The sequence below is a fragment of the Tenrec ecaudatus genome, chromosome 3 (assembly GCF_050624435.1).
Source record: "Tenrec ecaudatus isolate mTenEca1 chromosome 3, mTenEca1.hap1, whole genome shotgun sequence".
NCBI lineage: Eukaryota > Metazoa > Chordata > Mammalia > Afrosoricida > Tenrecidae > Tenrec > Tenrec ecaudatus.
In genome coordinates this window covers 118,362,828-118,376,441 of record NC_134532.1, presented here as the reverse complement: position 1 = coordinate 118,376,441, position 13,614 = coordinate 118,362,828, and the positions used below count along the sequence as shown (strand labels likewise).

At 42.1% G+C, this 13,614-nt stretch overlaps 1 protein-coding gene across 1 annotated transcript in view; it reads right to left on the bottom strand.

The window, feature by feature from the left end:
* Positions 1–1,715: 1,715 nt before the first annotated feature.
* The window catches only part of BDH2 (3-hydroxybutyrate dehydrogenase 2), a 29,621-nt gene continuing 17,722 nt past the window's right edge, over positions 1,716–13,614 (bottom strand). Inside the window, exons 5-9 of the mRNA XM_075544860.1 lie at positions 11,285–11,345; positions 10,065–10,178; positions 7,004–7,062; positions 6,612–6,704; positions 1,716–1,910 (exon numbers count right to left, since the gene is read on the bottom strand). Coding sequence (XP_075400975.1) covers positions 1,857–1,910; positions 6,612–6,704; positions 7,004–7,062; positions 10,065–10,178; positions 11,285–11,345 — 381 coding nt within the window. The 3' untranslated portion in view covers positions 1,716–1,856. The remainder of the gene's footprint in view (positions 1,911–6,611; positions 6,705–7,003; positions 7,063–10,064; positions 10,179–11,284; positions 11,346–13,614) is intronic.

Genomic DNA, 13,614 nt, shown 5'->3' with positions numbered 1-13,614 from the left:
TTCAGTCATATGATCTTCTTGGAGACGTTTCACAGTTTGATGAACATGATTGGGAAAATTGATTTTTTTTGGATGAATGTTACTTTGGTTTATAATTTTTCATGTTTTATATTTTATCTAAGATAATTATTTGTGAGGTATCATTGGATAATGTTTGAATCCATTTTGTAGGATGCATTTTGGTTTAAAATTTGCTCTTGCCTCTAAATACACGTCTATTGTTAACCGCTTCCAGCATAAACTACATCATCACATACTTGGTAAGCTTCAGACTCCATGCATTCACTTGATCAGAAGTTGTCATTTTTATTATGATATATTGGAAGCAATTCAACTCTCTAATTTCACAAACTAGAACTACTTCACAAAACAAGCTACTATAATTTTGTAGTGGGATACTGGGTCCAGAACCACAAAGCAAGGATTGTAATCAGTGATGTCTCCAGGAATTCCAGTTAAACCATCTTTTGTTGTGAATTATAAATCAATTTCACCAATTGCATAATAGTCTTTCACCTCCAATGTTGCTTCATTTTCCATTTCAAATATTTCTTTGTTAATGTTAACTACTGTTCTAAAAGAAAAGGCTAAAAATAACTGTCCATTCCTTAAGTATGTATACTTCATGTGTACCTTACTATCTGACCTTTTCAGGCAGAGACAAATAAACCAAACACAAGCATCACAGACTAAAACTAAAAACAATTTTCCCTCTGAACATTTATGAATTTCCTTAAACAATTTCTTGAAACTTTTATTGATTGTATAATTCTAAGAATGGGTTCCATGTACTTCCTTCCTGTTATATGACTGACTTCTGTTTTTTTTTATCCAGAAACTATTTCCAAATTTCACATCCTTTAGTCTGTTATCCTGGATTTGATTAAGAAATCTCAATTTAATCTATGAAAGATCTTTAAAACTGAGAACATCGCAGCTGGCTACCGAAACCAGACTGGCTGTCATCTAGTCGATGCTGACTCATAGGGACCCCACAGGTGGCAGAACTGCCCATTAGAAATAGAAAGAATAGAAAGCCTATTCTTCCTCTTGAGGGGCAGCTGGTGGTTTGGAACTGCTGACCTTCATGATCATAGTTCGCTAACTACCTGCTTTTTAGATACATGTCAGATATCATTGGCTATTTCACAAGGATTGCTTAATTAGATTAAGAAATAGTACTAAACCATAAGTGATGACATTTCTCAGTAAGTATACTTTCTAATTTTTCATAAGGACTATTTTATTGAGTCTTCAACAGGACAAATCCAAGACAAAGACAAACCATCCAGATGAGGGCGACGAGGGACCTGAGGCCATAATGTGAAGTTTTACATTAGGATTCATGGATTACCTTTATTTTACATAGCAGATCAGCAATGTGTTTCTAAAGGAAAACTTTACTTACTGTAAGCTATTGAAGTCAAATCACTCCCTTTGGTATTTATTTATGTTGATGTGAAACCTTACATTAGGATCCATATATAGACAGACTACAGAATTATACAAAGAACTTGAATATTAGAAAGCAAATAAAATAGAAACTAATACCTTTTAAAGTGTCCTATAAATTCACCCGTTAATTTTATATGTTTACAAATTGAGATTTATTTTTTAAATGAATCTGTTTTAGCGAGTTTGTTATCTTTGATTTCAAATTCCTATAATGATTTTACAAGCAATTAGACAAAATATATTTAAACTATTGAAGTCTGGTAAACAATGATAGCATTCAAAGGGCTGTTTTCATTAATATGCTATTAATAGAAAAGTGATCACTGTCTTGTTGTCTTTGTGTCCAGACTCGCTGTGGACAGGAAGGGCCTGCCTTCTTTCCCTGCAAGAAGATCCTGGAATCACAAGCTCCAACCTCCATCAATGATGACAGGGTTTCCGGTGACGTAAGCAGACTGCAGTGATACACACAAGAAGATGGAACCATTAACAGGCTTAATACAGGTTGTGTTTCTTGTTTCTGTGATGGGCATAGCTAACCAATTTGCTTCTCTGTTAACAAGCAACATCGCTTCACAAAAAGAATGCAGGAAAACCTGAATCAAATTCTGGTGACTTAGAGCTCCTCAATGTCCTTGTGATGTGGAGCTAGCCAGATGTCTGGCTATGGACTCAGCACATTATCACATTCTGTGCAGGATCTGCTTGGCATTTGATCTCCAAATCAGAAAACTAAGAGGTAACGATAGATAGCCATTTTCAGAATGGCAGAAAAACATAGGCAGAGAATAGCACATTTTCATTTGAAAGTCAGCACAAACCAGAACTAGATGTGTTTTACCAACTAATAAATTCCAATATGTCAGTCATAAAGTGGCCATCTCAGCATCAAATAGAATTTTAAACTATATCATTTCAATTGGTCAATCTACATAGGGAATACTAAGAGCTGAAATACTGTATATACTTGTGTAAAAGCTGAATTTTTCAGCACATTTTATTATGCAGTTTTGGTGGTAAAATGAGGTGCCTCGACTGATATTTGGATTGGCTTCTATTGAGTATATATGGTACGCTTTTTAAATTTTACATGAGTAACAATAATTATATCTATTAACTATTAAGAAAATATTCTATATTTGTTCCAGACATATGAACTGTATAAATCTAGATGACTGCAAAGAATGATTAATATAATTTTCCCATGAAATTTTTATTTCCAAAGAATTAAAGCTGTAATGATTTTTGAGTGGCAGAGGTTTAAAAATCTTCTAACTTAAACAAGGGTATTTGAAGACTAAAATTGTCTTCTTAGTTTTAAACCAAAAAGCAGAAACAACTGGAGAGGCAGTAAGGAAAGGCATTGGAAACTGAAAAAAAAAATCTACAAATTTAGTATAGGAAAACTGATCATAAGTAGAAGAAAAATGAAGGAGTTATCAGTCACTTCCCTGAAAGAAGAAACAAGTCCCCAATCTCTCCAAGTTCTTTTAAATGGCAGGTTCTCTGTGATAAACATACCGTATATACTCGTGTATAAGCCGAGTTTTTCAGCAAAAAAAAAAAAGTGCTGAAAAGCTGGGGTTTGGCTTATACATGGGTCAGTGGTACCCCAGGGAGGTGTAACATCTCGCTGCCCCACCCCCACCCCCCGCCGAGCACCCGTTATCTCATGGGTGATTGCTGTTTCTCCACTGTTCATTCAAAGCCCCACTGACACTGTAGGGCTTTGAGTGTTTGTTTACACACATCTAACCAATCAGAGCCATCCTATGACGTGGATGGCTCCAATTCGCAGAAGCACCTGTAGAATCACTTACTCCGGCAGCTGAACTGGTAAGGATGTGTCTGTGGCTGTGCTCCTTTCTCTCCCCTCTGGTCTCTGTGTTAATTCACATCCTGCATCCCCGGGCCTGCATGGACTCCCTCCCCCTCCTGGCTAACATGTCGTGGGGGAGGGGGGGCAATTACCATGAAAGTTCTTTTTCAAAGTCTTGGTTTTTTATCCTATTAGAAATGGATACTCTTCAACCAAAACAAAAACGCCTGTCATATGAGGCTGGTTTCAAAATGAAGGTTGTGTCAAGAGCAGAAGAGAGCAATAACAGAAGTGCAAGTAGGGAATTCTGTGTTGACGAAAAGCAAGTGAGGGAGTGGCAGAAAATGAAGGCTGACTTGGAACAGATTCCAAAAGCTGAAAAAGCTCGTTGTGGTTTAACGTGTTTTTATGGGGCTCTAGAGAGCGAATTGCATAAATGGGTTATGGAGTGTTGTCAAAATGGTTACTGCGTAACATGCATGGGAATCCACATATGTGCTCTACAAAATGGCCAAGGATGACAAATATAAAGCACCAGGCATTGAAAAATTTGCTTTGTCAGCAGGATGGTGTACCTGCTTCATGAATAGGTTTGGCCTACTATGTTTGAGACAAAGAACAAAGATTTCCCAGAAATTGCCACAAGACCTTGAAGAAAAAAATTATGTCATTCCACTCATTTATTATAAAAGAAGGATTTATAATTATGACTAGGCAGATATTGGAAATAATGATGAAACTGCCATGACTTTTGATCTTCCAAGCAACAGAACTGTGGCAAGTTTAGGAGAAAAAAACATTTTTCTCAAAACCACAGGAAATGAAAAAAACAACAACCACTTTACAGTTGTTCTATCATGTTTGGCTAATGGAACTAAGCTGTGTCCTGTCATTATTTTTAAAAGAAAGACCTTGCCTAAAAAGATCAATTTCCCACCAAGAATTACTGTGCGTGTACATGGTAAAGGCTGGATGGATGAAGATGGAACAAAAAATGGCTGGAAGAAATTTATTGCAGGTGGGCTTACATCTGTACTGCAGCCTCTGGATGTATCTTTGAATAAGCCTTTTAAAGACCGTGTGCGAAGAAGTTGGCATGAATGGATGCCATCTGGTCAGGCCCGACTAACAAAAGGAGGACATCTCATGAAGCCTGACAGAGAGTTCATAGCAAAGTGGGTTCGAGATGCATGGGAAGACATGGTGCGACGTGCCTTCCAGAAATGTAGTATTAGTAATGCTATGGATGGCAGTGAAGACTGCACTTTGTATGAAAATGATGGCAGTGATGGTGATGACGGCGATCTCAGTGAGGACAGCGTCTATGATGACCTCACACCAGCTGAAGCTCTGCATTGGGATATGGATGATGATGAGGAATCCAGTTTTGAAGGATTTTAACTCTTTACATTTTAGCTTGGTTGCTGATTGAACTCAGGGAATAGTCTTCTTAAGGTATTATTGTTGATACCTTATTGTTTTTGTTGAACCTATTTTCCACTTACTAATGGTTAATGACTTGTTGTCCTTTTATTTATGTTTTTTATTTAAAATAAATATTTAAATACATTACCTCACTGATGTCTCCATTTTTAGTAATTTTATTTTCATTTGTTTTGATTATTGAAACTCACCAATAGCTTCTGCATTTTCCACCCTAGGCTTATACTCGAGTCAATCAGATTTTCTGGTTTCCCAGGTAATAATTAGGCACCTCGGCTTATACTTGGGTCGGCTTATATTCAAGTATATACGGTAGATCTGCCTAGTCCTTTTGAAAAGACCAAAGGTCTTCCTCTTGTATAGTTCGAGCTGAACACTTCCAGTGTCTGGCAACTTAATTTCTGGGGCTTAATAAGGGGAATTGAACTTATCATAAGTAGACCCAAGATCAGATTAGCTAAAGAAAAAAACACACACAAGGATTAAATGGGATCTTCTGAAGATAAAGGAATTCGAGAAATCACACAGGCTACCACCACCTTGCTTGTCTCAAATGTCCCCAATTGTGATCAATTGTTAATGGTGCCTCTGAGAAATGGCAACTGCTTTGCTACAAAGAATTTCAACCCCTTTATTTGTCATGCTCTCCAGCCACCTGGTGCGTACCAAGTTACTGTCACAAGGCCTCTCTCCGTGCTCCTTTCTTTCCACTCAGGGAGCTTCCAAAAAGTTGGGGGTGGGGGGAGAGGATTATCATCCCTTTCTCACTTCCATTTCTCTACCAATTTTTGAAGCTGCCTTGTATGTTACAGTACGCTGGCCATAGAGTGCTCAGACCATATAAGACCAAGGAAAATGATCTGCTCTCTGCTTTATAAGTCTAGCTCCTGCTTTCTGAATTGTTTGCTATCGTCCACACACACAGTAACTGAAAGGGGCCCTTTGGGCATGCGTGGTTAAGTGGTAAGCTGCTAAACACCAGGTTGGTGGTTTTGAATCCACCTAGTGGCGCCACAGGGTAAAGGGGTCACTACTCAACCCCACAGGACAGGGTAGAACCACCTCCTTGGGTTTTTGAGGCTGTAAATCTTTATGGACTCAGAAAGTCTCATCTCTCCTCCACTGAGCAGCTGGTGGATTTGAACTGCTGGCTAGCTGCCCAACATATAACCCACTGTGCCACCAGGGTTGCTTTTAAACAGGTTACTAAAGAGACGCAAAGTGGGAAGGGATAGCACTGAGCATTTCTACACATGGCGGCCAATAGGAGCTGAGAGATGGAAATGCCAGTAGAATCTTCCTAAACAAGTCACCAGTAAAACGCAATCCACCATGTGCCAATTGTGTTCCCCTTACATTCCACTGGGAGCTTTCCTAATTTTGTGGGTTCATTTGACTTGCATGTAATTAGGGTTCTCCTGGCTGTACTGTTTGAAAGCAATTACTAGAAATGTGAGCAATTGTCTATTTCACTTGCTGCAGGATTTAGTCGGGTGCAAATCTGAATCAAAGGGGCCCTTTGGTCATAAATGGTTAATACAGAGCAGGTGGTTTTGCAGTCGCTCAGTCGCTCCACGGGAGAAAGAGCTGGCAGTCTGCTTCCGTAAAGGGGACAGCCCAGACAACCGTCCTTTGTCACACGTGTTACCGTGAGTCAGAACGGACTTGACAGCACCCAAGGACAATGCATTTGAATGAGCGAAGAACCAGCGGCTCAGATCAAAGTGGCCTTTTGCTCTGAGGACATAAAATTAAAAAATAATCCCTATTTGTAAATACAGTGTTTGGGCATAAATCTACCATCAACTTTCTAAAAAACCTCACTGTTTACATTGGAAAATTGTGGCCAAATGTGATTTAGGCTAATGAACTCCCTGAGAAGACTAGTGCTTACTTCGTCCGAAGCCAAATACACGCAGAGCTGGGCCACTTCTTCCGCTGTCGCGAATCTGCCCGTCTTCTGTCTCTTCAGGAAATCGCTCAGCGCCTGCGGCCAGAGATGAGGCGGTGAGCTCAAGTGCGGACTCAGCTGAGACACCACCGTCAGGGGATCCAAGGCAAGAGGAATCTGCCAGGAGCCACGGGCTTTCTACCTCCATTCCTCATGTGTGGCACACAAGAATGCCATCAATGATGAATCAACTAGGCTATGCCCCCCCCCCCAAGGCTCTGTGTTGTACTGAAATGCACACACACACAGAGCGACAGAACAGGTCCGTGTTATACAGCGGGGCCCACGTTAACCAAAAGGTTGAAACATAGTGAACATTGCAGATCAAGAGCTACCTCTTCAGGGTTTGGTCGGGCTTGTATTCTCTCTTGCAGAGATGGGGTATCAACCGTTCCTATATCAAAAGAGGGCGTGCAATGTAGTTACATACTGAAACGAGAAATTGATCATTGAACTTCAAACTTCCTTTCCATGTAACAACCAGTGCCACCTTCCTCCACAGCTTGGGAAGGCAGTTCCCGCTTCTCCCTGTGCTTGTGGAGTGGGGTGCCTCTGGGCACTTAATTTGGGGAGCTAAGTTCACTGGCTCACAGAGCCGAAGGCCTTTGGGTTTAGGTTTACAGCCAAGTAGCATGCCACTTGGGCAATTTATTAGCAGACTGGAAAGAACTTTGTAACGGGTCCTGACCAATGATGGGATTAAAATAATTTAACAACTGGTTTGTTGCCCTTATAACCATTGTAAATATTAAAAATATATGCTGAAAGGTGGTTTATGATTCCATTAACACTTAAATGAGAACAATCAAAGAACAGCTGGTGGGTTTGAACTGGTGGCCTTGTGGTTAGCAGCCCAATTTGTAACCCACTACCCACACCACAAAGACTCTGTCTTGGCTGATGGTTTCTATCAAGTACTGGGAGGACTTGTTAGTTCTAAAGTAGCGTAAGATCTCAAACTGTTCACAGTTCCTGACAACTGACTGATAGATACAGTGACGCAAACCTGGGATTACATTATAATGTTGTATCCGCAGAGAAAAACAAGCACGAAGGACATCCCATCTCATAATTCTGTACTTGATTTAAGGGGAAAGAAATGATATTTATTATGTACTGGATAACGGAATTCGTTATATGTTACTTGTCTTAATCATCTTATTAGACCTATGACATAAATGTACAGATTAAATGAGCTAATATATTTGTGAAAAATCTGCACTTTTAATTTCAGAGTAAGAGCGTATAGTGGGAAATGAATTTTATCCATAACCAATGATTTACAAGATCATGCTGAAAATGCATATTATCTTATACATGCGGATGGTATTTAACAACTATTAAGTACAACCATAGAGCAGGCTGACACCTTCAAATGACTCCACTGTCATTGGACGCTGCTGTGTCAATGGCCTAGACTGCCCCAATTCGCCATGTGCAGGGCTGGTGTTGGAGGATTGTGACTCCAACAGCCAAGGGCAGTATCGTAGCCACTCTCTCCTCTCCAGGCCGCCTTCTGTGACTGGCTCAGTGACTCACAGCTAGAGTACCACTCCCACAAGTTCCTTGTTCCAGAGAATTTGCAAACATATTTTCCAATCTTCTGAAGAGTCCAGCTGTTAAGATAGCCACATTTCCCTAAACGTTTTGCCAGTTTTCCCTGGGCAAGTGACACCAAACATAGCTACACTAAGGTATCCCCAACAGCACAGGGTCAGACCCAGTGAGCTGTCACTCCCATCTTGTCCTTTTACAAAATAACCATTATATATGTTTGTCTTTCTCTCTCCTCTGAGACCTTCCCAACTATGATTCTCTCCTTCCACTCTCTTTCCAGACTCTGGTATGTCCTTCACGTTTTGAAATATCTCAGGTGATTTCAAAATGCTTCCTCTTTCCAGCTCTCCCCCTCCCCACAAGCCCCAGACCTACTGCTGTCAAGATGGTTCTGGTTCACGCTGCCCTCACGTGTACCCAGTATGACGGAGGGTTTCTTCGCCAGGACATTTCAGAAGCAACTTGCCAGGTGTTTCTTCTGTGCAGCCACTGCATGGGTGTTAAGTTACCGATCCAACACAAACCACACTGGCCACCAGCTACTTCCTCCGCGCCACCCCCCCCAAACAAAGGAGAGCTAATGAGAGACACTTTGGTCCTGGATCTAAAAAAATTCACTGTCATTGAATTGATTCCAATTCATAGGACTGGGTAGAACTGCCCCTGTGGGTTTCTGAGACTGTAAGATTTCCCAGGAATAGAAAGTGCCTCTCCTGAAAAACAGCTTGTGGGCATGAACTGCTGACCTTGTGGTTAGCAAACCGACACGTAACTCCCTATACCACCAGGGCTCCTTGGCTTACCTATAAATCTTAACAGGAGTTGTTTTTTTGATGGTTCTGGATAGATTTTATTTTAATTTCTTTTCAGAAAGGAAGTTAAAAATTCTTCTCAAGTGGCCTGTATTCACCTTAGGTACTTGGAACCAGGAAAAAGGGTGTAAACGATTTATTTTTAACTATCTATTTATTTGTTTATATATCTATGTGTGTATTTATTTATTTAGAGAAGAAGGCAGCACAAAAGTGTAACTATTTACTAGACACACCTACAGTTACTAAGGCAATGAGAAGTTGTCCCTTAGAAAATTCAGCACTGAATGCTTCGGTTTAGACATAGAAATGTCTGTTCTTAGTAATAAACCCTGCCCTTTTCCTTTCTTTCATCTCAGAGCTTGGCAGATGTTTCCAGGAAAGAGTCAGAGAGTTAACATTTTTAGCTCTCTGTGCCATTCAGTTTCTGTTACAACTACTCACCTTCGCTGTAGCATGAAAACAGCCACAGGCTAGAACACAAGCCAAGGGGTGTGGATGTGTTCCACTTAAATTGCACTGACGAAACAGGCAGTGGGCCAGATTTGACCTGCTAGAGGCCACTGTTGGCTGACCCCCACTTGATAGCCTATACACAGGCAAATTCCCTGAACAACTCTGGGTGCGTCACATGACCCACGTGTCCCGGGATCCTTCCCTTAATTTATTACTCTCTCCCTGCTACGCTGTAAGGAATATCTACTTTTCACCTCCCCACAGTGATTCCAGGTTTGCGCCTGAAATACCAAGCCCTGGTGACGATGGTCACGTGACTCTAAATTGGCCTACTCACTGCAGTGGCATTGAAACCCTGGGAAGCGCCAGCTCCTTCTCAGGACTCAGGCTCTCTTCCCCCACTTAGCACTCGGCTGTGACTGCAATATAGCCAGACATTTTTTTTCTTTTGAACTTTTCACAATCACAGAAGACAATACAAGAGGTGGCACAGAAGCTTCCGTACTATCTTTTGCTGTGACAAACTTGGATGCTACATGGTACACAGCCCCTAATTTAAAGCGTCATTCACCTGGACACACACAGTTGCACCTGATACCCTGCTGGATGAAGTCTGCAGCCACGGACTTTGTGAGGCCGATCACGGCAGCCTTGGATGAGCTGTACACACATCTGTTCACGACGCCTGAGTGGGGGACAAGGTCATTAGGAGGAGGGCACAAGATGATCTTTTGAATGCGGAACTACCCCCTAGAGTGAACGGGCCCATAGGCTTCTCATGGCTCTGATGTTTACGAGAGCCGATTGTCTCCCCTGGAGCCTCAGTGTGGATTCAAACTGCCAACCTTTGTGTAGGCAGCCAAGTGCTTAACAATTACGTCATCTGAGGTGCTGCCCTTTAGGCAAAGTGGGAGTCATGGGTTGTCATCTTCAGTAGGTGTCACCTTTAGGCAGATTCCAAAAGAAACCAAGGGGAAATAAAAGCAGGAAACACAAAAAGGCAAGAGAGCGAGGCTCTTGTTTTTGTGCTCCTGATGTGCAGTTTGGGAGTCTGTCCTGGCACAGAGGAGGAATGCTAATCACAGGGGTAGCTACTTTGGGAAGGCAGGCACGGGGGGATCTATGCATTGTCTCCCCTTGGCACGTTCCTCCTCGCCCTGCGACTTCTCATCTAGGGCCTCGGAATCAGTTGTCTTAAGGAAGCGCTCTTCCAGCCCACAGGCAGTGTTAGGTTTGCCAGACAGCTGGCAGCGCCTGTGGAAGGGCTGTCGTCATACTCTCTCTCACAACACCCATGCTTGTTTACTGCTTTCTCAACGTTTGGCCTGTAAACTCTTTGGGGGCAGTTACACACACTAGACGTTTAAGAGAACTTTTCTGATGAATTAACAAGGAAAATGTTTACTTCTCTGAATTCAGTTTTCATTTTCACATCCACTAAAGGAATCCAGGGAAAATTTTAATTTTATGAATAACATGCCTATGAAAGGCTCACATCTGAGGTCTAATAACGAAGGACCTCATGTACCTAGGGCATTGCTTCCTAGGAAGATCTATCTACAGAATTCCTTAACTAGGATGTGAATGTCTTCAGTTTGGGAGCTTTGGCCGCTTATTCCCACCATCGGATCCCCAGCACCTTGACAGGGCATATGGTATGGCTATCTGAGGAATGAGAATTTCCTGAGATTGTAGTTCAAAATACAGAACTCTACACACATGTTTAAAAACCCAGCTTACATGAAGATGTCCGAGTACCAGCATCCCCATCCATCAAGAAGCCAGACCTACCTTTAATGCTGGAAGCCACAGAGGACATGTTGATGATGTTGCCCGATTTCTGAGCAAGCATCTGCCAAAACAAATACACGGAAGAAACCATTTCACTCAGCGGGACAAAAAAAGTTGCTGCTGCCGGGTAGAGTCAGGTGATTCTGACACACAGTAACATTGTGTGCTGGAGAAGAACTGCCTCACCAGGCTTTCTCAACTTTGACCCTTATGGACCCATGTAACCAGGGCTTTCTCTTGTGGAGCCACTGACCGGGTTTGAACCAGTAACCTTTGGATTAGCAGCCCCGTGCTGACACATTACACCATAAGGGCTCCAGGCCAACAAGGGTTAAACTGAAGTGTTGGGTTTCACGAGAGCATCATTAGGTTGGTGTCACCTGGTGTGATATCTTATGGCATCACCTCTCTCCGTGGCCCTCTTCCCCCATCAGATTGTCCAAACGCCTTAGTCATGTTTATTTTAACTCTTACTCACAAAATACTGTGATTTGTAGTTGGAAGTTGCTTACGTGTATACTGCCTTCAATTACATGGATATCAACAACAAAACTGCTTTGTCAAATCGTTCCACGCCAATGACGGCATTTTTCGTTCCAACCTGATTAGTAACATTTTTCGTTCCAACCTGATTAGTAACATTTTTTGTTCCAACATGATTAGTACCTGAGCGGGAGCCTTTTGTGAGTTTGCGCCACCTTTCATTACTACAGCATTCGTAAAGGCCATCGATATAGATTCAGACATATTAACTACCACAATATTGTATCTAGAACATCGGGAATTTGGCAAAATCAGTGACTTTAAAAACAAACAACCACTGGTAGCCACAGAAACCACAGGGCTTGCTTGGAGAGGCGACGCTGACAGCTTGTGATGGCGCGGCCCTGGAATCGGGCTGTGGACGCTCTGAGTGGAGGCATCAGAAGGGGCACAATGGCATCATCGGACAGCTTCAGCCTTGCTGGTGTGGTGACGCCTGTAAGCCGGACTTGCAGAAAGGGTTTTTGTTGTCCTTTTCACAATCCATCACAAGTTTATGCTGAAACCCTGCACCTACATGTTATCAAAATCATTTTGGTGTCCCTCCTTGGACGCATTACCTCCCGTGACCTGTACCCCCTACAAGGGCATGACCCCCAAGGGCTGAGAGCAGCGGAGTGGTGTGCTGAGATTGAGGATGACCGAGGTCCTTGCACGCCGAGGAGGAGAGCGGCCTCGGGGCAGTGACTTAAGGACGGGCTGGCGAGGGGCTGAGGCAGCAGCACTGTCTGTGCGTGACCGTGGGAGGCAGAGCCCAGGTAGGACGAGCAGGACTTGGTAAAGGCTCCATGAGACCAGGGCGGACCTAAGGCAGATCTGCTCCCGAATCCTTTCACTAGCAGGTGAACGTCTTCAAATCGGGGCCTTTTGCTGGTTTTCCACCATTGGATCCCTAGCACCAAGACAGGGTATGTGGTATGAACACTGATGAATGAGACTCTCCTAAGATTGTGGTTTAAAAAGCAGATAATTGGCCTCGTCCCACTCAAAAACATAAATGGAAAAAGGCACTGTGGCTTAAGGATGTTTAAAAATTAACCTTCCCTTTCTTAAGTAGAATAGATTCCTCTGTTTATATAAGAATATATGTATATGCAAAGGTGTGTACACACATGACTATTTGGGGGCAGGGGCAGGAAGCTGAGAGAATTCTTGCCTAATGGCTCTTAATTCCCACTTAATATGCCAGCTGGTAAAATTGTTCTAGTGCTTAATATTTTGTACTTTCTTTTCGATTGAGGTTGTTCTCTGTTTTACTGTTTGTTTGTTTTGCTTGTGTGTGTGTGTGTGTGTGTGTTTTACTGTATAGGAAATCCAGATTCAGGATAGGTAAATCTATTGAAACCGTAACTGGATTACTCATTTCTTGGGGGTATGGCAAGGAAAGGTTAGGGAGAAAAGGGGAGCTAATAGCAATGAGTTCAAGAAAGAGGAAAATGTTCTAAAATTGTGGTAATGATTGTACAACCATTTTTAGTACGATTAAACTACTGACTTGTATGATATGTGGATTGTGGTACGATTAAACTACTGACTTGTATGATATGTGGATTATATGCCAGTAAGACTTTTTTTAAGGTGCTAGCATGGATATGTCCCCAAAGCAAAGAGAGAAGGCAGTAGAGTAGAAGAGGGGGAAGAAGTGTTCAAATTACTGCTGTCGAAAATAGAAGATGATGAAACAAAGTGCCAAAACAGGAAAGCCAATGACGGTTAGCTCACAAAAATGGAGTAAAGAAAGTATTTGTAAAAGAAAGACATCTTTATGGGTAGTTGGGGTGAAGTGA